This window comes from Pseudophryne corroboree, chromosome 5 (genome assembly GCF_028390025.1).
Source record: "Pseudophryne corroboree isolate aPseCor3 chromosome 5, aPseCor3.hap2, whole genome shotgun sequence".
Lineage (NCBI taxonomy): Eukaryota > Metazoa > Chordata > Amphibia > Anura > Myobatrachidae > Pseudophryne > Pseudophryne corroboree.
The window spans coordinates 706,775,648-706,800,878 of NC_086448.1; the positions used below are offsets into that span (position 1 = coordinate 706,775,648).

Here is a 25,231-nt window from a genome sequence, read left to right on the forward strand (position 1 = left end):
TTCAGGATCCGGCGTTCAACCGCCATGCCGTCAAACGCAGCCGCGGTAAGTCTTGGAACAGACAAGGTCCCTGCTGGAGCAGGTCCTTTCTTAGAGGTAGAGGCCACGGGTCCTCCGTGAGCATCTCTTGAAGTTCCGGGTACCAAGTCCTTCTTGGCCAATCCCGAACCACGAGTATAGTTCTTACTCCTCTCCTTTTTATGATTCTCAGTACTTTTGGTATGAGAGGCAGAGGAGGGAACACATACACTGACTGGTACACCCATGGTGTTACCAGAGCGTCCACCGCTATTGCCTGAGGGTCCCTTGACCTGGCGCAATATCTGTCTAGTTTTTTGTTGAGACGGGACGCCATCATGTCCACCTTTGGTTTTTCCCAACGGTTTACCATCTCTTGGAAGACTTCTGGATGAAGTCCCCACTCCCCCGGATGAAGGTCGTGTCTGCTGAGGAAGTCCGCTTCCCAGTTGTCCACTCCCGGAATGAACACTGCTGACAGTGCTATCACATGATTCTCCGCCCAGCGAAGAATCCTTGCAGCTTCTGCCATCGCCCTCCTGCTTCTCGTGCCGCCCTGTCTGTTTACGTGGGCGACTGACGTGATGTTGTCCGATTGGATCAATACCGCCTGACCCTGAAGCAGGGGTTTTGCTTGACTTAGGGCATTGTAAATGGCCCTTAGTTCCAGAATGTTTATATGAAGAGATGTTTCCATGCTTGACCACAAGCCCTGGAAATTTTTTCCCTGTGTGACTGCTCCCCAGCCTCTCAGGCTGGCATCTGTGGTCACCAGGATCCAATCCTGAATGCCGAATCTGCGGCCCTCTAGTAGATGAGCACTCTGCAGCCACCACAGAAGAGACACCCTTGTCCTTGGCGACAGGGTTATCCGCTGATGCATCTGAAGATGCGATCCGGACCATTTGTCCAGAAGATCCCACTGAAACGTTCTTGCATGGAATCTTCCGAATGGAATCGCTTCGTAAGAAGCCACCATTTTTCCCAGGACCCTCGTGCACTGATGCACTGACACCTGGCCTGGTTTTAGGAGATTCCTGACTAGCTCGGATAACTCCCTGGCCTTCTCCTCTGGGAGAAACACCTTTTTCTGGACTGTGTCCAGAATCATTCCTAGGAACAGGAGACGTGTCGTTGGAATCAGCTGCGATTTTGGAATATTTAGAATCCACCCGTGCTGACGTAACACTAACTGAGATAGTGCTACTCCGACTTCTAACTGTTCCCTGGACCTTGCCCTTATCAGGAGATCGTCCAAGTAAGGGATAATTAAAACGCCTTTTCTTCGAAGAAGAATCATCATTTCGGCCATTACCTTGGTAAAGACCCGAGGTGCCGTGGACAATCCAAACGGCAGCGTCTGAAACTGATAATGACAGTTTTGTACTACAAACCTGAAGTACCCTTGGTGAGAAGGGTAGATTGGGACGTGGAGATAAGCATCTTTGATGTCCAGAGACACCATATAGTCCCCTTCTTCCAGGTTTGCTATCACTGCTCTGAGTGACTCCATCTTGAATTTGAACCTCTTTATGTAAGTGTTCAAGGATTTTAGATTTAAAATCGGTCTCACCGAGCCGTCCGGCTTCGGTACCACAAACAGCGTGGAATAATACCCCTTTCCCTGTTGTAGGAGAGGTACCTTGATTATCACCTGCTGGGAATACAGCTTGTGAATGGCTTTCAAAACTGCCTCCCTGTCAGAGGGAGACTTTGGTAGAGCAGACTTCAGGAACCGGCGAGGGGGAGACGTCTCGAATTCCAGTTTGTACCCCTGTGATACTACCTGCAGAATCCAGGGGTCCACTTGCGAGTGAGCCCACTGCGCGTTGAAATTTTTGAGACGGGCCCCCACCGTGTCCGAGTCCGCTTGTAAAGCCCCAGCGTCATGCTGAAGACTTGGCAGAAGCAGAGGAGGGCTTCTGCTCCTGGGAAGAGGCTGCCTGGTGCAGTCTTTTTCCTCTTCCTCTGCCCCGGGGCAGAAATGAGTGGCCTTTTGCCCGCCTGTACTTATGGGAACGAAAAGGACTGAGTTTGAAAAGACGGTGTCTTTTTCTGCTGAGAGGTGACCTGGGGTAAAAAGGTGGACTTTCCGGCCGTTGCCGTGGCCACCAGGTCCGATAGACCGGCCCCAAATAACTCCTCCCCTTTAAACGGCAATACTTCCATATGTCGTTTGGAATCCGCATCCCCTGACCACTGTCGCGTCCATAACGCTCTTCTGGCAGAAATGGACATAGCACTCACTCTTGATGCCAGGGTGCAAATATCCCTCTGTGCATCACGCATATATAGTAATGCATCCTTCAAATGCTCTATAGTTAGTAATATACTGTCCCTATCCAGGGTATCAATATTTTCAGTCAGGGAATCCGACCACGCCACTCCAGCACTGCACATCCAGGCTGATGCGATTGCTGGTCGCAGTATAACACCAGTATGTGTGTATATACCCTTCAGGATATTTTCCAGCCTTCTATCCGCTGGTTCTTTGAGGGCGGCCGTATCAGGAGACGGTAACGCTACTTGTTTAGATAAACGTGTGAGCGCTTTATCTACTCTAGGGGGTGTTTCCCAACGCGCCCTAACCTCTGGCGGGAAAGGGTATAGTGCCAATAATTTATTAGAAATTAGCACTTTTTTATCGGGGGAAACCCACGCTTTATCACACACCTCATTTAATTCGTCTGACTCAGGAAAAGCTACTGGTAGTTTTTTCACTCCCCACATAATACCCTTCTTTGTGGTACTTGTAGTGTCAGAAATGTTCAATGCCTCCTTCATTGCCGTGATCATGTAACGTGTGGCCCTACTGGACATTACGTTTGTCTCCTCACCGTCGACACTGGACTCAGTATCCGTGTCTGGGTCTGTGTCGACCCACTGAGGTAACGGGCGTTTTATCGCCCCTGACGGTGTCTGAGACGCCTGGACAGGCACTAATTGATTTGTCGGCTGTCTCATATCGTCAACAGTTTTTTGTAAAGTGCTGACATTGTCACGTAGTTCTTTAAATACAACCATCCAGTCAGGTGTCGACTCCCTAGGGGGTGACATCACTAATACAGGCAATTGCTCTGCTTCCACATCATTTTCCTCCTCATACATGTCGACACAATCGTACCGACACCCAGCACACACACAGGGAATGCTCTGATAGAGGACAGGACCCCACTAGCCCTTTGGGGAGACAGAGGGAGAGTTTGCCAGCACACACCAGAGCGCTATATATATCTATAGGGATAACCTTATATAAGTGTTACTCCCTTTTATAGCTGCTGTTTATAATTTAGCTGCCAATAGTGCCCCCCCTCTCTCGTTTTTACCCTGATTCTGTAGGGACTGCAGGGGAGAGTCAGGGAGCCGTCCTTCCAGCGGAACTGTGAGGGAAAATGGCGCTTGTGTGCTGAGGAGATAGGCTCCGCCCCTTCACGACGGCCTTATCTCCCGCTTTTTTCTGGAAAACTGGCAGGGGTTAAATACATCCATATAGCCCAGGAGCTATATGTGATGTATTTCTTTTGCCATCCTAAGGTATTTCTGTTTTTATTGCGTCTCAGGGCGCTCCCCCCCAGCGCCCTGCACCCTCAGTGACCGGAGTGTGAAGTGTGCTGAGAGCAATGGCGCACAGCTGCAGTGCTGTGCGCTACCTTAGTTGAAGACAGGAACGTCTTCTGCCGCCGATTTCACCGGACCTCTTCGTTCTTCTGGCTCTGTAAGGGGGCCGGCGGCGCGGCTCCGGGACCCATCCAGGCTGAACCTGTGATCGTCCCTCTGGAGCTAATGTCCAGTAGCCTAAGAAACCCAATCTACTCTGCACGCAGGTGAGTTCGTTTCTTCTCCCCTTAGTCCCACGATGCAGTGAGCCTGTTGCCAGCAGGACTCACTGAAAATAAAAAACCTAAAATAAACTTTTACTCTAAGCAGCTCAGGAGAGCCACCTAGCATGCACCCTTCTCGTTCGGGCACAAAAATCTAACTGAGGCTTGGAGGAGGGTCATAGGGGGAGGAGCCAGTGCACACCAGCTAGTTCAAGCTTTTACTTTTGTGCCCAGTCTCCTGCGGAGCCGCTATTCCCCATGGTCCTTACGGAGTCCCAGCATCCACTTAGGACGTTAGAGAAAATAAGAATTTACTTACCGATAATTCTATTTCTCATAGTCCGTAGTGGATGCTGGGGACTCCGTCAGGACCATGGGGAATAGCGGGCTCCGCAGGAGACAGGGCACATCTAAAAAAGCTTTTAGGTCACATGGTGCGTACTGGCTCCTCCCCCTATGACCCTCCTCCAAGCCTCAGTTAGGTACTGTGCCCGGACGAGCGTACACAATAAGGAAGGATCTTGAATCCCGGGTAAGACTCATACCAGCCACACCAATCACACCATACAACTTGTGATCTGAACCCAGTTAACAGTATGATAACAAAACGAAGTAGCCTCTAAAAAGATGGCTCACAACAATAATAACCCGATTTTTGTAACAATAACTATGTACAAGTATTGCAGACAATCCGCACTTGGGATGGGCGCCCAGCATCCACTACGGACTATGAGAAATAGAATTATCGGTAAGTAAATTCTTATTTTCTCTAACGTCCTAGTGGATGCTGGGGACTCCGTCAGGACCATGGGGATTATACCAAAGCTCCCAAACGGGCGGGAGAGTGCGGATGACTCTGCAGCACCGAATGAGAAAACTCCAGGTCCTCTGTAGCCAGAGTATCAAATTTGTAAAATTTTACAAACGTGTTCTCCCCTGACCACGTAGCTGCTCGGCAAAGTTGTAATGCCGAGACTCCTCGGGCAGCCGCCCAGGATGAGCCCACTTTCCTTGTGGAATGGGCCTTTACAGATTTAGGCTGTGGCAGGCCTGCCACAGAATGTGCAAGTTGGATTGTGCTACAGATCCAACGTGCAATCGTCTGTTTAGACGCAGGAGCACCCATCTTGTTGGGTGCATACAATGTAAACAACGAGTCAGTTTTTCTGACTCCAGCTGTCCTTGAAATATATATTTTTAATGCTCTGACAACGTCCAGTAACTTGGAGTCCTCCAAGTCGCTAGTAGCCGCAGGCACCACAATAGGCTGGTTTAAGTGAAATGCCGAAACCACCTTAGGGAGAAATTGAGGACGCGTCCTCAATTCTGCCCTGTCCGAATGGAATATCAGATATGGGCTCTTGTATGACAAAGCTGCCAACTCTGAAACTCTCCTGGCAGAAGCCAGGGCCAACAGCATGGTTACCTTCCATGTAAGGTATTTTAATTCTACCGATTTTAACGGCTCAAACCAATGAGATTTGAGAAAATTTAGAACCACGTTCAAATCCCACGGTGCCACTGGAGGCACTATTGGGGGTTGTATATGTAGTACACCTTTGACAAAAGTTTGTACTTCAGGCACTGACGCCAATTCCTTCTGGAAGAAAATTGATAAGGCCGAAATTTGAACTTTAATAGACCCCAATTTTAGGCCCATAGACAATCCTGCTTGCAGGAAATGTAAGAATCGACCCAATTGAAATTCTTCCGTTGGAGCCTTCTTGGCCTCACACCACGCAACATATTTTCGCCAAATGCGGTGATAATGTTGTACAGTCACTTCCTTCCTAGCCTTAATCAAGGTAGGAATAACTTCCTCTGGAATGCCCTTTTCTTTTAGAATCCGGCGTTCAACCGCCATGCCGTCAAACGCAGACGCGGTAAGTCTTGGAACATACAAGGTCCCTGCTGAAGCAGATCCCTTCTCAGAGGTAGAGGCCACGGATCCTCCGTGAGCATCTCTTGAAGTTCCGGATACCAAGTTATCCTTGGCCAGTCCGGAGCCACCAGTATCGTTCTTACTCCTCTTTTCCGTATAATTCTCAGCACCTTTGGTATGAGAGGCAGAGGAGGGAACACATACACTGATTGGTACACCCACGGTGTTACCAGAGCGTCCACAGCTATTGCCTGAGGGTCTCTTGACCTGGCGCAATACCTGTCCAATTTTTTGTTGAGGCGAGACGCCATCATGTCTACCTTTGGTTTTTCCCAACGGTTCACAATCATGTGGAAAACTTCTGGATGAAGTCCCCACTCTCCCGGGTGAAGGTCGTGTCTGCTGAGGAAATCTGCTTCCCAGTTGTCCACTCCCGGGATGAACACTGCTGACAGTGCTATGACATGATTCTCCGCCCAGCGCAGAATCCTTGCCGCTTCTGCCATTGCACTCCTGCTTCTCGTGCCGCCTTGTCGGTTTACGTGGGCGACTGCCGTGATGTTGTCGGACTGGATCAACACCGGCTGACCCTGAAGCAGCGGTTTTGCCAGACTTAGAGCATTGTAGATCGCTCTTAGCTCCAGTATATTTATGTGAAGAGACGTCTCCAGGCTTGACCACACGCCCTGGAAATTTCTTCCCTTTGTGACTGCTCCCCAACCTCGTAGGCTGGCATCCGTAGTCACCAGGACCCAGTCCTGTATGCCGAATCTGCGGCCCACTAACAGATGGGCAGTCTGCAGCCACCACAGGAGAGACAACCTTGTTCTTGGTGACAGTGCTATCCGCTGATGCATGTGCAGATGCGATCCGGACCATTTGTCCAGCAGATCCCACTGAAATGTCCGTGCATGGAATCTGCCGAATGGAATCGCTTCGTACGAAGCCACCATCTTTCCCAGGACTCTTGTGCATTGATGTACTGACACCGTTCCTGGTTTTAGGAGGTTCCTGACAAGTTCGGATAACTCCCTTGCTTTTTCCTCCGGGAGAAACACCTTTTTCTGAACCGTGTCCAGAATCATTCCCAGGAACAGCAGACGAGTTGTCGGGGTCAATTGAGATTTTGGAAGATTCAGAATCCACCCGTGTTGCTGGAGCACTACCTGGGTTAGTGCTACACCGACTTCCAGCTGTTCTCTGGACTTTGCCCTTATCAGGAGATCGTCCAAGTAAGGGATAATTAATACGCCTTTTCTTCGTAGAAGAACCATCATTTCGGTCATTACCTTGGTAAAGACCCGAGGGGCCGTAGACAAACCAAACGGCATCGTTTGAAACTGATAATGACAGTCTTGTATCACGAACCTGAGATACCCTTGGTGTGAGGGGTAAATTGGGACATGCAGATAAGCATCCTTTATGTCCAGGGACACCATGAAGTCCCCGTCTTCCAGATTCGCTATCACTGCTCTGAGTGACTCCATTTTGAACTTGAATTTCTGTATGTACAGGTTCAAGGATTTCAGATTTAGAATAGGTCTTACCGAACCGTCCGGCTTCGGTACCACAAATAGTGTGGAATAATACCCCTTTCCCTGTTGTAGGAGGGGTACCTTGACTATCACCTGCTGAGAATACAGCTTGTGAATGGCTTCCAAAACCGACGTCCTTTCTGAGGGAGACGTTGGTAAAGCAGACTTTAGGAACCGGCGAGGGGGAAACCTTTCGAACTCCAGCATGTAACCCTGAGATATTATCTGCAGGACCCACGGGTCCACTTGTGAGTGAGCCCATTGATTGCTGAAAATCTTGAGTCGACCCCCCACCGTTCCTGGGTCCGCTTGTAAAGCCCCAGCGTCATGCTGATGGCTTTGTAGAAGCCGGGGCGGGCTTCTGTTCCTGGGCAGGGGCTGCGTGCTGCCCTTTCTTACCCTTTCCTCTGCCTCTCGGCAGATAAGACTGTCCTTTTGGTCGCTTTTTATAGGAGCGAAAGGACTGCGGCTGAAAAGACGGTGTCTTTTTCTGTTGTGAAGGGGTCTGAGGTAAAAAGGTGGATTTGCCGGCAGTTGCCGTGGTCACCAGGTCCGAAAGACCGACCCCAAACAATTCCTCTCCTTTATATGGCAATACTTCCATATGCCTCTTGGAATCCGCATCACCTGACCACTGTCGCGTCCATAAACTTCTTCTAGCAGATATGGACATCGCGCTTACTCTTGATGCTAGAGTACAAACATCCCTCTGAGCATCTCGCATATAAAGAAAAGCATCCTTTAATTGCTCTAGAGTCAATAAAATACTGTCCCTATCCAGGGTCTCAATATTTTCAGTCAGAGAATCCAACCACACTACCCCAGCACTGCACATCCAGGCTGAGGCTATTGCCGGTCGCAGTATAACACCCGTATGTGTGTATATACTCTTCAGTGTAGTTTCCAGCCTCCTATCTGCTGGATCCTTGAGGGCGGCCGTATCAGGAGACGGCAACGCCACTTGCTTTGATAAACGTGTGAGCGCCTTATCCACCTTAGGGGGTGATTCCCAGCGCGCCCTAACCTCTGGTGGGAAAGGGTATAATGCCAACAACTTCTTTGAAATTAGCATTTTTCTATCGGGGGTAACCCACGCTTCATCACACACATCATTCAATTCCTCTGATTCTGGGAAAAATACAGGTAGTTTTTTCACCCCCCACATAATACCCCTTTTTGAGGTACCAGTAGTATCAGAGAGCTGCAAAGCCTCCTTCATTGCCGTGATCATATAACGTGTGGCCCTATTGGAAAATACGTTTACTTCCTCACCGTCGACACTAGATTCATCTGTGTCGGTACCCGTGTCGACTGACTGAGGTAAGGGACGTTTTACAGCCCCTGACGGTGTCTGAGATGCCTGAACCGGTACTAACTGGTTTGCCGGGCGTCTCATTTCGTCAACTGACTTTTGTAATGTGCTGACATTATCACGTAATTCCATAACCAAAGCCATCCATTCCGGTGTCGACTCCCTAGGGGGTGACATTACCATCATCGGCAATTGCTCTGCCTCCACACCAACTTCGTCCTCATACATGTCGACACACACGTACCGACACACACAGCAGCCACACAGTGAATGCTCTATTGAAGACAGGACCCTCCTAGCCCTTTGGGGAGACAGAGGGAGAGTTTGCCAGCACACACCAAAAGCGCTATACAGTATATAACAACCCTAGAAGGTGTTGTTTTTATATATGCGCTCTCAATATATATTTATATCGCCATTTTATGCCCCCCCTCTCTTTGTTACCCTGTTTCTGTAGTGCAGTGCAGGGGAGAGTCGTGGGAGCCTTCCTCACCAGCGGAGCCGTGCAGGAAAATGGCGCCGAGTGCTGAGGAGAATAAGCTCCGCCCCTTTTCCGGCGGGCTTTTCTCCCGGTTTTTCTAATAAACTGGCCTGGGTTAAATACATACATATAGCCTTAATGGCTATATGTGATGTATTTATTTGCCTCTAAGGTACTCTATATTGCTGCCCAGGGCGCCCCCAGCAGCGCCCTGCACCCTCCGTGACCGAGATCCGTGAGCCGTGTAGCAACAATGGCGCACAGCTGCAGTGCTGTGCGCTACCTCTATGAAGACTGAAGTCTTCTGCCGCCTGTTTCCGGACCTCCGTTCTGCCGTTCTTCAGCGTCTGTAAGGGGGATCGGCGGCGCGGCTCCGGGACGAACCCCAGGCTGACCTGTGTTCCGACTCCCTCTGGAGCTCAGTGTCCAGTAGCCTAAGACTTCAATCCTCCTGCAGGCAGGTGAGTTGCAAGTCTCTCCCCTAAGTCCCTCGTTGCAGTGCTCCTGTCGCCAGCAGGAGACACTGATTAGAAACCTAAAAAAAAACTTTTCTAACTAGCTCTTTAAGAGAGCCACCTAGATTGCACCCTCTCGGACGGGCACAAAAACCTAACTGAGGCTTGGAGGAGGGTCATAGGGGGAGGAGCCAGTACGCACCATGTGACCTAAAAGCTTTTTTAGATGTGCCCTGTCTCCTGCGGAGCCCGCTATTCCCCATGGTCCTGACGGAGTCCCCAGCATCCACTAGGACGTTAGAGAAAATAGGATTTTAAATACCTACCGGTAAATCCTTTTCTATGAGTCCGTAGAGGATGTTGGGCGCCCGTCCCAGTGCGTACTGTATCTGCAGTTTAGTTCTGGTTACACACAGGTTGTGTTTTTGGTTTTTTCTTCAGCTTGTTGCTGAGGTTTTGTCCATGTCCGTTGACATGTGTTCAGTTATCTGCCATGTTATACGGCATGCTTATGGCGTGAGCTGGTGTTGGCTCACCTTGTTTGTTAAGTCCTTTCCTCGTAATGTCCGTCTCGCCGGACACAGTTCCAAACTGAGTCTGGGAAGGGATATAGAGGGAGGAGCCAGGTCACGCCCCTTTGAAAGTCTTAAAGTGCCCATGTCTCCTGCGGATCCCGTCTATACCCCATGGTCTTTTGAGAGTGCCCAACATCCTCTACGGACTCATAGAAAAGGATTTACCGGTAGGTATTTAAAATCCTATTATTTGTCTAGATCTGTGACTCTGTGACTCATTTCCTAATGCTGGACAGAGTCACAACGCTGGGCGGAGTCAGAGTCATAGATCTGACCAAAAGTGGCACAGCATACACACATATATATATATATATATATATAGATATGTAGGATGCTGATGTTACCTCTTCGCCATCTTCCTGTCCGGACGCGTCGTCCTACCCGCGGTTCCCGTCTCCTGTGCTGGTGTTAGGAGGGCAGCTGAGCCTGGGCACAGGATGCCATGAGGAGGATGGGGATGAGGCCGCCTCCCGCTGCTGCTGCGGGCACTGAGGATCCCCAGATCCCCTCTCTGGAGTCTCTGTCAGCTGCCGGGGGCGCACCCTGCGTGTGTCACTGCCCGGGGCGTGCCCCTGCTCGTGACCTGCTGTTGCCCAGGCAAACCCAAACAGCAGGAGCAGCGGCAGCAGCAGCAGGTGAGAGGAAGCGGGCATCCGGGTTACTACAGCACTGCTGCTTCAGCAGATTGTGTGTGTGGTGTATTGTGTATAGTGTGTGCATGGGGTATATAGTGTGTGTACAGTGTATAATGTGTGTATGGTATGACGTATATACAGTGCCACTCCACCACCCGCGGCACCCCCGCACCCACCACTCCCCCACCCGCAGTGCCCCTGGACCCCCTCCTCAATCTTCCACACCCCCTGCACCTGCCATCCCCCACCTGTGGCACCTTCGGACCCCTACCACACTCGCAGCACCCCCACACCTGCCCCTCCACCAACCGCAATGCCTCCGGACCCCCTCTCCCATCTGCGGCGCCCCCGCACCTGCCCCTTCAGCACCCACGGTGCCTCCAGACCCCCTACCCCACCCGCAGTGCCTCCAGAACCCTTCCTCCATCCGCGGCAGCCCCTCACTCGCCCCTCCCCCACCCGCAGCGCCTCCGGACCCCTTCCCCATTTGCAGCCCCCACCCCTATCCCACCTGCAGCACCTCCCGACCCCCTACCCCATCCGTGCACGCCCCCATCCGCCCCTCCCCCAACCATAGCACCTCCGAACACCCTCCTTCATCCGCAGCACCCTCGCACCCGGCCCTCCTCCACCCGCAGCACCACCGGACCCCCTCCCCCATCCATGTCTCCCCCGCACCCGCCACTCCCCCAACCACAGCAGCTACTAGGTGACTCATTGTGCCCTGCGTGCGCTGTTCACGCCGTCGCAAGGGGCTACGGCTCCTTAACCATCGCACGCCCTTTGTCCATGCAATATTTAACCACTCACAAAATTATGATTGGAGGTAATACTCCATATAATAAAAATGTTGCACGCCCCATGGGCGCACAAGGGTTAAGGGGGTGTGGCCCCTTGCGACGGTGTGAAGAGGACTCATAGGGCGCGATGAGTCACCTAGTTAGGAATAAGAGTGGACAAATTATGTTAACAAAACTTAGGAGGAGATTAAAATGTTTGAAAAGTTGGTTGGGTGTCTGTTTTTTCCTATCTAATAGACAGGAAAAACACAGACTCCCAACTGACTTTTCAAACATTTGAAATCACTCTGCAGAGGCTTGCAAATATGCATCGGAAGACTACAAAACAGGGCCAGTTTTGTAAAACGCTCCCATCGTCGTCCCCTCCCTGCGCCCAATCTGCGGCTTAGGAGGCACTGCCACAGTCATTGCAGGAACTGATCTGTGCATGCGCAGCAAGGTTCAAAACCATCATAGATGCATATAAACCATTGGGTTTGCCCATTGTCTCATAGGGGCATATTCATCATCAGTATGCTGCAGCAGGGGATACCCTATCTCCCAACTTTACTTAGCTCTGATTCGGGACTCCATTGTAACAGGAAGCGTGGCTTCACGGCAATGCTGAGACTGCCTGCCAGGCCTCTCGTTTTCATCACTGTGGGGGCACGGCCAGTGCTCTGTGAGCTGCTGACATGCCCCCAGTACCTCTGTCACCTGTTAAGATGTGGCGCGCATGCGCAGTGTCTATTCACTGTTGCTCTGCACTAAGCAGAGCAGCGAGTATGCAAGAAGCCTCCCAACTGCCCCCCCCCCCCACACCCTCCACCGCGGGACTGTCCCGCCAACATTGGGACAGTTGGGAGGTATGGGATACTTATGACTGGAGCAATTTAGCATTGTTCCGGTGAGAGGTGAGCTGCTCTGAAAATCCGATGGATGGTTGACAACTATTGGTTGCCAGCCATCGCATGTTTCTATCAGATGCTCATCCTAGGGTGCATTCTGTATCTTCAATTCAGCTGCGGACACCTAGAAGCATTGTACGTAGCACAGCCGCTTTGTACATGCGCAAATTTCCAACATATGTGCACCAAATAACCATCAATGGTTACCGCAAGGGGGATCCAGACTATAGATCTACAATGTCTGGGTTGACAATCAATAGGTCATCGTGCATTAGGTCGACATTGACAAAAGGTTGACCTATTAAAGGTTGACACTGGAAAAGGTCGACATGGACAATAGTCAAACACATATGGTGGACACATTTTGGGTTTGTTTACCTTTTTCCATCCTTGACTATCCATGTCACAAATCATAACCTATAGTAACCTTGTGTCGAGGGGACCGAAGCGAGACACCGTGTCCGAAGTGTGGTGAGCAAAGCATTTCTACACATAGTGGAATAGTGGACCCAGATAGAAAAACTATCCACTGTAACCCCAAAAATGCAACATTGTAGATCTTCTCTACAACACCCACCGCAAGGCATGCTGTGATGGTAGCAATGCTGTTACTATTCAATGGACATCCCAAGGCACTGCTGAGCAACACAGCTGGTTATAAATATAGCCCAAAGTCAGGACAAAGACATTACAACTGTGACATCCAATCAGTACATTGGAAGTAATAAATAAGGATTCATTCCATAACTATCAAGATGATAAAGTGTCTATAATGCATGACTATATAAATGTATCCATATGAGCAGTAAAGTATTAAAAAAAAAAACCGTACGTACAGCATCGATAACGTGGCACTCTCTGATCTATCATATCTGCAGTTAGCGGTGACTGAGGGATAGCACGCAGCACACTCACTGTGATGTGTCCAGCTGCTCGGGGTCTGCCGCCTCGTGATGGGCCGGTAAAGTAGTACCCCATCCCCTGCTGCAGCAGGTACTGTGCATCATTGTCACATCATCGGGTTACATACACTGACCGTGCACAGGAAGCAATCTACTACTACATAGAAACAATCACTGTACACAGCCCGGCCGTCATCAGCCTACCGGTGCCTGAGCTGCGGAGGGATACACTAATCAGACGGATGAATCTAGCAAATAAAATCGCAAAAACGGAGCTCTCGTTATCGTAAGTCGAAATGGCCCATAAATGCCGTCTTAACGCTAGAACCCAGCAGCAGCTGCCTGGTTATAACATGACTGATCACGGAATATAATAGATAATGGAGGTGGCAGATTCATATAAACGTTACCTTATGATCGCATTACACTTGGCAGCATTTGTTGTATTAGTTGCCTGTGCTGCCACCTGTTGCTAGGTTGCGCAGCAGTACTGCTACATCACTTGTGCAAATAATGGCAGAGACTGATGTCAGCTGGCACTATTTTCCAGGTTTGTCCCCGGATTTAAAAATGTATCTCTGGGAGCCAATGTACGTGTAATGTACACTATTGTTTCCTATGCACAGTATATTATTCTGTATATGGGATGCCATGCCACACTTATTATCATACTTGCCCATACTTGCCTACTTTTGAAAAGTAGTTTCAGGGAGATTGTAGATGTTAGCAAATGTGTGGCACGCCACTGAGTGGGCGTGCCATGTCCACCCAAGGGGCGTGTCTAGCTCCACCTATGGGCGTATCTTTTCAAATCAGGGGTGTGTCCTGCAGTGGCAGTTTAAATTAATTAATAAACTTTTAATTGCAATAGTATATACTACTAGAGGGGTGAGCGAGAGACCACCACTCTGCTCCTGCCTCAGGCTCTGATGCTAGTGACCGACTGACCGTCGATTTTTTACCTTATGCGGTCACCAGCAACATCCATTCCACCCAGAAACCTGCAGTGGCCGGTATAAGTGACTCATTCAGCATTCAGAACTCGCATAATTGCAATCTGCGCATGTGCGAGTCCTGAATGACAAGGGGCGGGGCCAGCACCATGACATCATGAGTGGGTGTCGTTTATTTAAATACAGGCTTCTGCTCCCGAGCCCTAATTGACTGTCATTTTCGCCCGCTTTCACGGGATCCGCAGCGCGACCTCATGAGGGGATGTTTTTGATTTAAAAGCCGGCCTCTGCTCCCCACAGCACATACCCGTCCCGTCCTCCTCTGTGGCTCATTTAAATGGGTGCCGCCCTTATCGTGACGTCGCCGTGCAGGCCTCACCCCCCCAGCATTCAGGACTCACAAAAATGCACTCTGCGCATGTGCGAGTCCTGAATGGCAAGGGGCGGGGCCAGCACAATGATGTCATGAGTGGGTGTCGTTTATTTAAATACAGGCTTCTGCTCCCGGACCCTAATTGACTGTCATTTTCGCCCGCTTTCACGGGATCCGCAGCGCAACCTCATGAGGGGATGTTTTTGATTTAAAAGCCGGCCTCTGCTCCCCACAGCACATACCCGTCCCGTCCTCCTCTGTGGCTCATTTAAATGGATGCCGCCCTTATCGTTACGTCGTCCGTGCAGGCCTCACCCCCCCAGCATTCAACCACTCACAAAACTGCAATCTGCTGGGGGCGTGGCCTGCACGGACGGCGTCATTATATTGGCTGCATGTTGTTATTGAAATGAGCTACTACTGCGGGTGGGAATGTGAGGATCCACTTCATGACGTCGCGGTTGAGGCCCCGCCCCCTGTCATTCCGGATCGCGCATGCGCAGACCGCATTTTCGGCGGAAAGCATTGAAAAACCGGGAGGAACCGGAGGTTTAGCGGGGCAGCGGGAGGGTCAGGTAAAAAACGGGAGCCTCCCGCGGAATGCGGGAGGGTAGGCAACCCTGTACTTGCCTACCTGACCCTCTCCATGAGGGAGAAAATGCTCTGTTCCTGGACTTTCCTGGTAATGAATGATTGTAATCACCTGTGGTGAGCTAGTTAATTGATAAGAAAGGTGTTTCACCACAGGTGATGGCAATCATACATTTCCAGGAAAGTCCAGGAACAGAGCATTTTCTCCCTCATGGAGAGGGTCAGGTAGGCAAGTATGCTTATTATATACATTTATTCTGTCAGCTTAGTTGATTTGTATCGAAAAAATAAGAATTTACTTACCGATAATTCTATTTCTCATAGTCCGTAGTGGATGCTGGGACTTCCGTAAGGACCATGGGGAATAGCGGCTCCGCAGGAGACTGGGCACAAAAAGTAAAAGCTTTAGACTAGCTGGTGTGCACTGGCTCCTCCCCCTATGACCCTCCTCCAAGCCTCAGTTAGGATACTGTGCCCGGACGAGCGTACATAATAAGGAAGGATTTTGAATCCCGGGTAAGACTCATACCAGCCACACCAATCACACCGTACAACCTGTGATCTGAACCCAGTTAACAGTATGATAAACGTAGGAGCCTCTGAAAAGATGGCTCACAACAATAAACAACCCGATTTTTTTTGTAACAATAACTATATACAAGTATTGCAGACAATCCGCACTTGGGATGGGCGCCCAGCATCCACTACGGACTATGAGAAATAGAATTATCGGTAAGTAAATTCTTATTTTCTCTAACGTCCTAAGTGGATGCTGGGGACTCCGTCAGGACCATGGGGAATAGCGGCTCCGCAGGAGACAGGGCACAAAAATAAAGCTTTAGGATTAGGTGGTGTGTACTGGCTCCTCCCCCTATGACCCTCCTCCAAGCCTCAGTTAGGTTTTTGTGCCCGTCCGAGCAGGGTGCAATCTAGGTGGCTCTCCTAAAGAGCTGCTTAGAAAAAGTTTTTAGGTTTTTTATTTTCAGTGAGTCCTGCTGGCAACAGGCTCACTGCATCGAGGGACTTAGGGGAGAGAATTTCAACTCACCTGCGTGCAGGATGGATTGGATTCTTAGGCTACTGGACACCATTAGCTCCAGAGGGAGTCGGAACACAGGTCTCACCCTGGGGTTCGTCCCGGAGCCGCGCCGCCGACCCCCCTTACAGATGCTGAAGATTGAAGGTCCGGAAACAGGCGGCAGAAGGCTCTTCAGTCTTCATGAAGGTAGCGCACAGCACTGCAGCTGTGCGCCATTGTTGTCACACACTTCACACCAAGCGGTCACGGAGGGTGCAGGGCGCTGCTGGGGGCGCCCTGGGCAGCAATATTTAATACCTTTATGGCAAATGAATACATCACATATAGCCATTGAGGCTATATGTATGTATTTAACCCATGCCAGTTATCTAAAACTACGGGAGAAAAGCCCGCCGAAATAGGGGGCGGAGCTTATTCTCCTCAGCACACAGCGCTATTTTCCTGCTCAGCTCCGCTGTGAGGAAGGCTCCCAGGACTCTCCCCTACACTGCACTACAGAAACAGGGTAAAACAGAGAGGGGGGGCATTTTTTTGGCGATATTTTGATATATTTAAGCTGCTATAAAGAACAACACTTATATAAGGTTGTTCCCATATATATTATAGCGCTTGGGTGTGTGCTGGCAAACTCTCCCTCTGTCTCCCCAAAGGGCTAGTGGGGTCCTGTCTTCGATAAGAGCATTCCCTGTGTGTCTGCTGTGTGTCGGTACGTGTGTGTCGACATGTATGAGGACGATGTTGGTGTGGAGGCAGAGCAATTGCCGATAATGGTGATGTCACCCCCCAGTGAGTCGACACCGGAATGGATGGCTTTGTTTATGGAATTACGTGATAATGTCAGCACATTACAAAAATCAGTTGACGACATGAGACGGCCGGCAAACCAGTTAGTACCTGCCCAGGCGTCTCAGACACCGTCAGGGGCTGTAAAGCGCCCTTTACCTCAGTCGGTCGACACAGACCCAGACACAGACACTGAATCTAGTGTCGACGGTGATGAAACAAACGTATTTTCAAGTAGGGCCACACGTTATATGATCACGGCAATGAAGGAGGCTTTGCATATCTCTGATACTGCAAGTACCACAAAAAGGGGTATTATGTGGGGGGTGAAAAAACTACCTGTAGTTTTTCCTGAATCAGAGGAATTAAATGATGTATGTGATGAAGCGTGGGTTAACCCAGATAGAAAAATGCTAATTTCAAAAAAGTTATTCGCATTATACCCTTTCCCGCCAGAGGTTAGGGCGCGCTGGGAAACACCCCCTAGGGTGGATAAGGCGCTCACACGCTTATCAAAACAAGTGGCGTTACCGTCTCCTGATACGGCCGCCCTCAGGGATCCAGCTGATAGGAGAATGGAAACTACCCTAAAAAGTATATACACACATACTGGTGTTATACTGCGACCAGCCATCGCCTCAGCCTGGATGTGCAGTGCTGGGGTCGTCTGGTTGGATTCCCTGACTGAAAATATTGATACCCTGGATAGGGACAGTATTTTATTGACTATAGAGCAATTAAAGGATGCTTTCCTTTATATGCGAGATGCTCAGAGAGATATTTGCACTCTGGCATCGAGAGTAAATGCGATGTCCATATCTGCCAGAAGGAGTTTATGGACGCGACAGTGGTCAGGTGATGCGGATTCCAAACGACATATGGAAGTATTGCCGTATAAAGGGGAGGAATTATTTGGCGTCGGTCTATCGGATCTGGTGGCCACGGCAACTGCCGGAAAATCCACCTTTTTACCTCAGACCCCCTCCCAACAGAAAAAGACACCGTCTTTTCAGCCGCAGTCCTTTCGGTCCTATAAGAACAAGCGGACAAAAGGACAGTCATATCTGCCTCGGGGCAGAGGAAGGGGTAAGAGAGGGCAGCAAGCAGCCCCTGCCCAGGAACAGAAGCCCTCCCAGGGTTCTGCAAAGCCCTCAGCATGACGATGGGGCCTTACAAGCGGACTCAGGAGCGGTGGGGGGTCGACTCAAGAATTTCAGCGCACAGTGGGCTTGCTCACAGGTGGACCCCTGGATTCTGCAGGTAGTATCTCAGGGTTACAGGTTGGAATTCAAGAAGTCTCCCCCTCGCCGGTTCCTAAAGTCTGCTTTGCCAACGTCTCCCTCAGACAGGGCGACGGTATTGGAAGCCATTCACAAGCTGTTTTCTCAGCAGGTGATAGTCAAGGTACCCCTCCTACAACAGGGAAAGGGGCATTACTCCACGCTATTTGTGGTACCGAAGCCGGACGGCTCGGTAAGACCTATTCTAAATCTGAAATCTTTGAACCTGTACATACAAAAATTCAAGTTCAAGATGGAGTCACTCAGAGCAGTGATAGCGAATCTGGAAGAAGGGGACTTTATGGTGTCCCTGGACATAAAGGATGCTTACCTACATGTCCCAATTTGCCCTTCACATCAAGGGTACCTCAGGTTCGTGGTGCAAAACTGTCATTATCAGTTTCAGACGCTGCCGTTTGGATTGTCCACGGCACCTCGGGTCTTTACCAAGGTAATGGCCGAAATGATGATTCTTCTGCGAAGAAGAGGCGTATTAATTATCACTTACTTGGACGATCTCCTGATAAGGGCAAGGTCCAGAGAACAGCTGGAGGACGGAGTAGCACTAACCCAACTAGTGCTGCAACAACACGGGTGGATTCTGAATTTTCCAAAATCTCAGTTGACCCCGACGACACGTCTGCTGTTCCTGCGAATGATTCTGGACACGGTTCAGAAAAAGGTGTTTCTTCCGGAGGAGAAAGCCAGGGAGTTATCCGAACTTGTCAGGAACCTCCTAAAACCAGGGAAAGTGTCTGTGCATCAATGCACAAGAGTCCTGGGAAAGATGGTGGCTTCTTACGAAGCGATTCCATTCGGCAGATTCCACGCACGAACTTTTCAGTGGGATCTGCTGGACAAATGGTCCGGATCGCATCTGCAGATGCATCAGCGGATAACCTTATCGCCACGGACAAGGGTGTCTCTTCTGTGGTGGTTGCAGAGTGCTCATCTGTTAGAGGGCCGCAGATTCGGCATACAGGACTGGGTCCTGGTGACCACGGATGCCAGTCTGAGAGGCTGGGGAGCGGTCACACAGGGAAGAAACTTCCAGGGAGTATGGTCAAGCCTGGAGATGTCTCTTCACATAAATATACTGGAGCTAAGAGCGATTTACAATGCTCTAAGTCTGGCAAAACCCCTGCTTCAGGGTCAGCCGGTGTTGATCCAGTCGGACAACATCACGGCAGTCGCCCACGTAAACAGACAGGGCGGCACAAGAAGCAGGACAGCAATGGCAGAAGCTGCAAGGATTCTTCGCTGGGCGGAAAATCATGTGATAGCACTGTCAGCAGTATTCATTCCGGGAGTGGACAACTGGGAAGCAGACTTCCTCAGCAGACACGATCTACACCCGGGAGAGTGGGGACTTCATCCAGAAGTCTTCCACATGATTGTGAACCGTTGGGAAAAACCAATGGTGGATATGATGGCGTCCCGCCTCAACAAAAAACTGGACAGGTATTGCGCCAGGTCAAGAGACCCTCAGGCAATAGCTGTGGACGCTCTGGTAACACCGTGGGTGTTCCAGTCAGTATGTGTTCCCTCCTCTGCCTCTCATACCAAAGGTACTGAGAATTATACGGCAAAAGGGAGTAAGAACGATACTAGTGGCTCCGGATTGGCCAAGAAGAACTTGGTACCCGGAACTTCAAGAGATGCTCACGGAGGATCCGTGGCCTCTACCTCTAAGACCGGACCTGCTTCAGCAGGGACCGTGTCTATTCCAAGACTTACCGCGGCTGCGTTTGACGGCATGGCGGTTGAACGCCGAATTCTAAGGGAAAAAGGCATTCCGGAAGAAGTCATTCCTACACTGGTAAAAGCCAGGAAGGAGGTGACTGCACAACATTATCACCGCATTTGGAGAAAATATGTTGCGTGGTGTGAGGCCAGGAAGGCCCCCACGGAGGAATTTCAACTGGGTCGATTCCTACATTTCCTGCAAACAGGATTGTCTATGGGCCTCAAATTGGGGTCCATTAAGGTTCAAATTTCGGCCCTGTCGATTTTCTTCCAGAAAGAATTGGCTTCAGTTCCTGAAGTCCAGACTTTTGTAAAAGGAGTACTACATATACAGCCCCCGGTTGTGCCCCCAGTGGCACCGTGGGATCTTAATGTAGTCTTGGATTTTCTCAAATCCCATTGGTTTGAGCCGCTCAAATCGGTGGAGTTGAAATATCTTACATGGAAAGTAACCATGCTACTGGCCCTGGCTTCAGCCAGGAGAGTATCAGAATTGGCGGCTTTATCATATAAGAGCCCATATCTGATTTTCCATACGGACAGGGCAGAACTGCGGACACGTCCTCATTTTCTGCCTAAGGTGGTGTCAGCGTTTCACCTGAACCAGCCTATTGTGGTGCCTGCGGCTACTAACGATTTGGAGGATTCCAAGTTGTTGGACGTGGTCCGGGCATTGAAAATATATATTTCAAGAACGGCGGGAGTCAGAAAGTCTGACTCACTGTTTATATTGTATGCACCCAACAAGATGGGTGCTCCTGCTTCTAAGCAGACGATTGCTCGTTGGATTTGTAGCACAATTCAACTTGCACATTCTGTGGCAGGCTTGCCACAACCTAAATCTGTCAAGGCCCATTCCACAAGGAAAGTGGGCTCATCCTGGGCGGCTGCCCGGGGGGTCTCGGCATTACAACTCTGCCGAGCTGCTACTTGGTCAGGGGCAAACACATTTGCAAAATTCTACAAATTTGATACCCTGGCTGAGGAGGACCTTGAGTTCTCTCATTCGGTGCTGCAGAGTCATCCGCACTCTCCCGCCCGTTTGGGAGCTTTGGTATAATCCCCATGGTCCTGACGGAGTCCCCAGCATCCACTTAGGACGTTAGAGAAAATAAGAATTTACTTACTGATAATTCTATTTCTCGTAGTCCGTAGTGAATGCTGGGCGCCCATCCCAAGTGCGGATTGTCTGCAATACTTGTACATAGTTATTGTTACAAACAAATTCGGGTTGTTATTGTTGTGAGCCGTCTGTTCAGAGGCTCCTACGTTTGTCATACTGTTAACTGGGTTCAGATCACAAGTTATACGGTGTGATTGGTGTGGCTGGTATGAGTCTTACCCGGGATTCAATATCCTTCCTTATTGTGTACGCTCGTCCGGGCACAGTATCCTAACTGAGGCTTGGAGGAGGGTCATAGGGGGAGGAGCCAGTACACACCGCCTAATCCTAAAGCTTTATTTTTGGGCCCTGTCTCCTGCGGAGCCGCTATTCCCCATGGTCCTGACGGAGTCCCCAGCATCCACTACGGACTACGAGAAATAGAATTATCGGTAAGTAAATTCTTATTTTCTCTGACGTCCTAGTGGATGCTGGGACTTCCGTAAGGACCATGGGGATTATACCAAAGCTCCCAAATGGGCGGGAGAGTGCGGATGACTCTGCAGCACCGAATGAGAGAACTCCAGGTCCTCCTCAGCCAGGGTATCGAATTTGTAAAATTTTGCAAACGTGTTTGCCCCTGACCAAGTAGCTGCTCGGCAAAGTTGTAAAGCCGAGACCCCTCGGGCAGCCGCCCAAGATGAGCCCACTTTTCTTGTGGAATGGGCTTTAACAGATTTTGGCTGTGGCAGTCCTGCCACAGAATGTGCAAGCTGAATTGTACTACAAATCCAACGAGCAATCGTCTGCTTAGAAGCAGGAGCACCCAGCTTGTTGGGTGCATACAGGATAAACAGCGAGTAAGATTTTCTGACTCCAGCTGTCCTGGAAACATATATTTTCAGGGCCCTGACTACGTCCAACAACTTGGAGTCCTCCAAGTCCCTAGTAGCCGCAGGCACCACAATAGGTTGGTTCATGTGAAACGCTGAAACCACCTTAGGGAGAAATTGAGGACGAGTCCTCAATTCTGCCCTGTCTGAATGAAAAATTAGGTAAGGGCTTTTATATGACAAAGCCGCCATTTCTGAGACACGCCTGGCTGACGCCAGAGCTAACAGCATGACCACCTTCCATGTGAAATATTTTAATTCCACAGTGGTGAGTGGTTCAAACCAATGTGATTTTAGGAACCCTAAAACTACATTGAGATCCCAAGGTGCCACTGGTGGCACAAAAGGAGGTTGTATATGCAGTACCCCCTTGACAAACGTCTGAACTTCAGGCAATGAAGCCAGTTCTTTCTGGAAGAAGATCGACAGGGCCGAAATTTGAACCTTAATGGATCCTAATTTTAGGCCCATAGACAGTCCTGCTTGCAGGAAATGCAGGAAACGACCCAGTTGAAATTCCTCTGTGGGGGCCTTCTTAGCCTCACACCAGGAAACATATTTTCGCCAAATGCGGTGATAATGTTTCGCAGTTACATCCTTCCTGGCTTTGATCAGGGTAGGGATGACTTCATCTGGAATGCCTTTTTCCATCAGGATCCGGCGTTCAACCGCCATGCCGTCAAACGCAGCCGCGGTAAGTCTTGGAACAGACAAGGTCCCTGCTGGAGCAGGTCCTTTCTTAGAGGTAGAGGCCACGGGTCCTCCGTGAGCATCTCTTGCAGTTCCGGGTACCAAGTTCTTCTTGGCCAATCCGGAGCCACGAGTATAGTCTTCACTCCTCTCCTTCTTATGATTCTCAGTACTTTTGGAATGAGAGGCAGAGGAGGGAACACATACACCGAATGGTACACCCACGGTGTTACCAGAGCGTCCACCGCTATTGCCTGAGGGTCCCTTGACCTGGCGCAATATCTGTCCAGTTTTTTGTTGAGACGGGACGCCATCATGTCCACCTTTGGTTTTTCCCAACGGTTTACAATCACTTGAAAGACTTCTGGGTGAAGTCCCCACTCCCCCGGGTGGAGGTCGTGTCTGCTGAGGAAGTCTGCTTCCCAGTTGTCCACTCCCGGAATGAACACTGCTGACAGTGCCACCACATGATTTTCCGCCCAGCGAAGAATCCTTGCAGCTTCTGCCATTGCCCTCCTGCTTCTTGTGCCGCCCTGTCTGTTGACGTGGGCGACTGCCGTGATGTTGTCCGATTGAATCAATACAGACTGACCCTGAAGCAGAGGCCTTGCTTGACTTAGGGCATTGTAAATGGCCCTTAGTTCCAGGATATTTATGTGAAGAGACGTTTCCATGCTTGACCACAAGCCCTGGAAATTTCTTCCCTGTGTGACTGCTCCCCAGCCTCTCAGGCTGGCATCGGTGGTCACCAGCATCCAATCCTGAATGCCGAATCTGCGGCCCTCTAGAAGATGAGCACTCTGTAGCCACCACAGGAGAGACACCCTTGTCCTTGGAGATAGGGTTATCCGCTGATGCATCTGAAGATGCGATCCGGACCATTTGTCCAGCAGATCCCACTGAAAAGTTCTTGCATGGAATCTTCCGAATGGAATCGCTTCGTAAGAAGCCACCATTTTTCCCAGGACTCTCGTGCATTGATGCACTGACACTTGGCCTGGTTTTAGGAGTTTCCTGACTAGCTCGGATAACTCCCTGGCCTTCTCCTCCGGGAGGAACACCTTTTTCTGGACTGTGTCCAGAATCATCCCCAGGAACAGTAGACGTGTTGTTGGAATCAGCTGTGATTTTGGGATATTTAGGATCCACCCGTGCTGACGTAGCACTACCTGAGATAGTGCTACTCCGACATCTAACTGTTCCGTGGACCTTGCCCTTATCAGGAGATCGTCCAAGTAAGGGATAATTAAGACGCCTTTTCTTCGAAGAAGAATCATCATTTCGGCCATTACCTTGGTAAAGACCTGTGGTGCCGTGGACAATCCAAACGGCAGCGTCTGAAACTGATAATGACAGTTTTGTACCACAAACCTGAGGTACCCTTGGTGAGAAGGGTAGATTGGGACATGGAGATAAGCATCTTTGATGTCCAGAGACACCATATAGTCCCCTTCTTCCAGGTTCGCTATCACTGCTCTGAGTGACTCCATCTTGAATTTGAACCTTTTTATGTAAGTGTTCAAGGATTTTAGATTTAAAATTGGTCTCACCGAGCCGTCCGGCTTCGGTACCACAAACAGCGTGGAATAATACCCCTTTCCCTGTTGTAGGAGGGGTACCTTGATTATCACCTGCTGGGAATACAGCTTGTGAATAGCTTCCACTACCGCCTCCCTGTCGGAGGGAGACGTTGGTAGAGCAGACTTCAGGAACCGGCGAGGGGGAGACGTCTCGAATTCCAATTTGTACCCCTGTGATACTACCTGCAGGATCCAGGGGTCCACTTGCGAGTGAGCCCACTGCGCGCTGAAATTCTTGAGACGGCCCCCCACCGTGCGTGAGTCCGCTTGTAAGGCCCCAGCGTCATGCTGAAGACTTGGCAGAAGCGGGGGAGGGCTTCTGCTCATGGGAAGAGGCTGCCTGGTGCAGTCTTTTTCCCCTTCCTCTGCCCCGGGGCAGAAATGAGTGGCCTTTTGCCCGCTTGCCCTTATGGGAACGAAAGGACTGAGTTTGAAAAGACGGTGTCTTTTTCTGCTGAGAGGTGACCTGGGGTAAAAAGGTGGATTTTCCAGCCGTTGCTGTGGCCACCAGGTCCGATAGACCGACCCCAAATAACTCCTCCCCTTTATACGGCAATACTTCCATATGTCGTTTGGAATCCGCATCACCTGACCACTGTCGCGTCCATAACGCTCTTCTGGCAGAAATGGACATCGCACTCACTCTAGATGCCAGGGTGCAAATATCCCTCTGTGCATCTCGCATATATAGTAATGCATCCTTTAAATGCTCTATAGTTAATAATATACTGTCCCTATCCAGGGTATCAATATTTTCAGTCAGGGAATCCGACCAAGCCACTCCAGCACTGCACATCCAGGCTGAGGCGATTCCTGGTCGCAGTATAACACCAGTATGTGTGTATAATAAGAATTTACTTACCGATAATTCTATTTCTCATAGTCCGTAGTGGATGCT

At 50.1% G+C, this 25,231-nt stretch overlaps 1 protein-coding gene across 5 annotated transcripts in view; it reads right to left on the minus strand.

The window, feature by feature from the left end:
- LOC134929354 (uncharacterized) overlaps window positions 1–13,513 on the minus strand; it is a 290,903-nt gene extending 277,390 nt beyond the window's left edge. For 4 of the 5 annotated variants that reach the window (XM_063925019.1, XM_063925018.1, XM_063925021.1 and 1 more), the window contains exon 1: window positions 13,317–13,513. In XM_063925019.1, the coding sequence (XP_063781089.1) occupies window positions 13,317–13,408 (92 nt within the window). In that variant the 5' untranslated portion in view covers window positions 13,409–13,513. Of the gene's footprint in view, window positions 1–13,237 lie in introns of all 5 variants that reach the window. The other variant, XM_063925022.1, reaches the window with a different exon arrangement.
- Window positions 13,514–25,231: the final 11,718 nt, after the last annotated feature.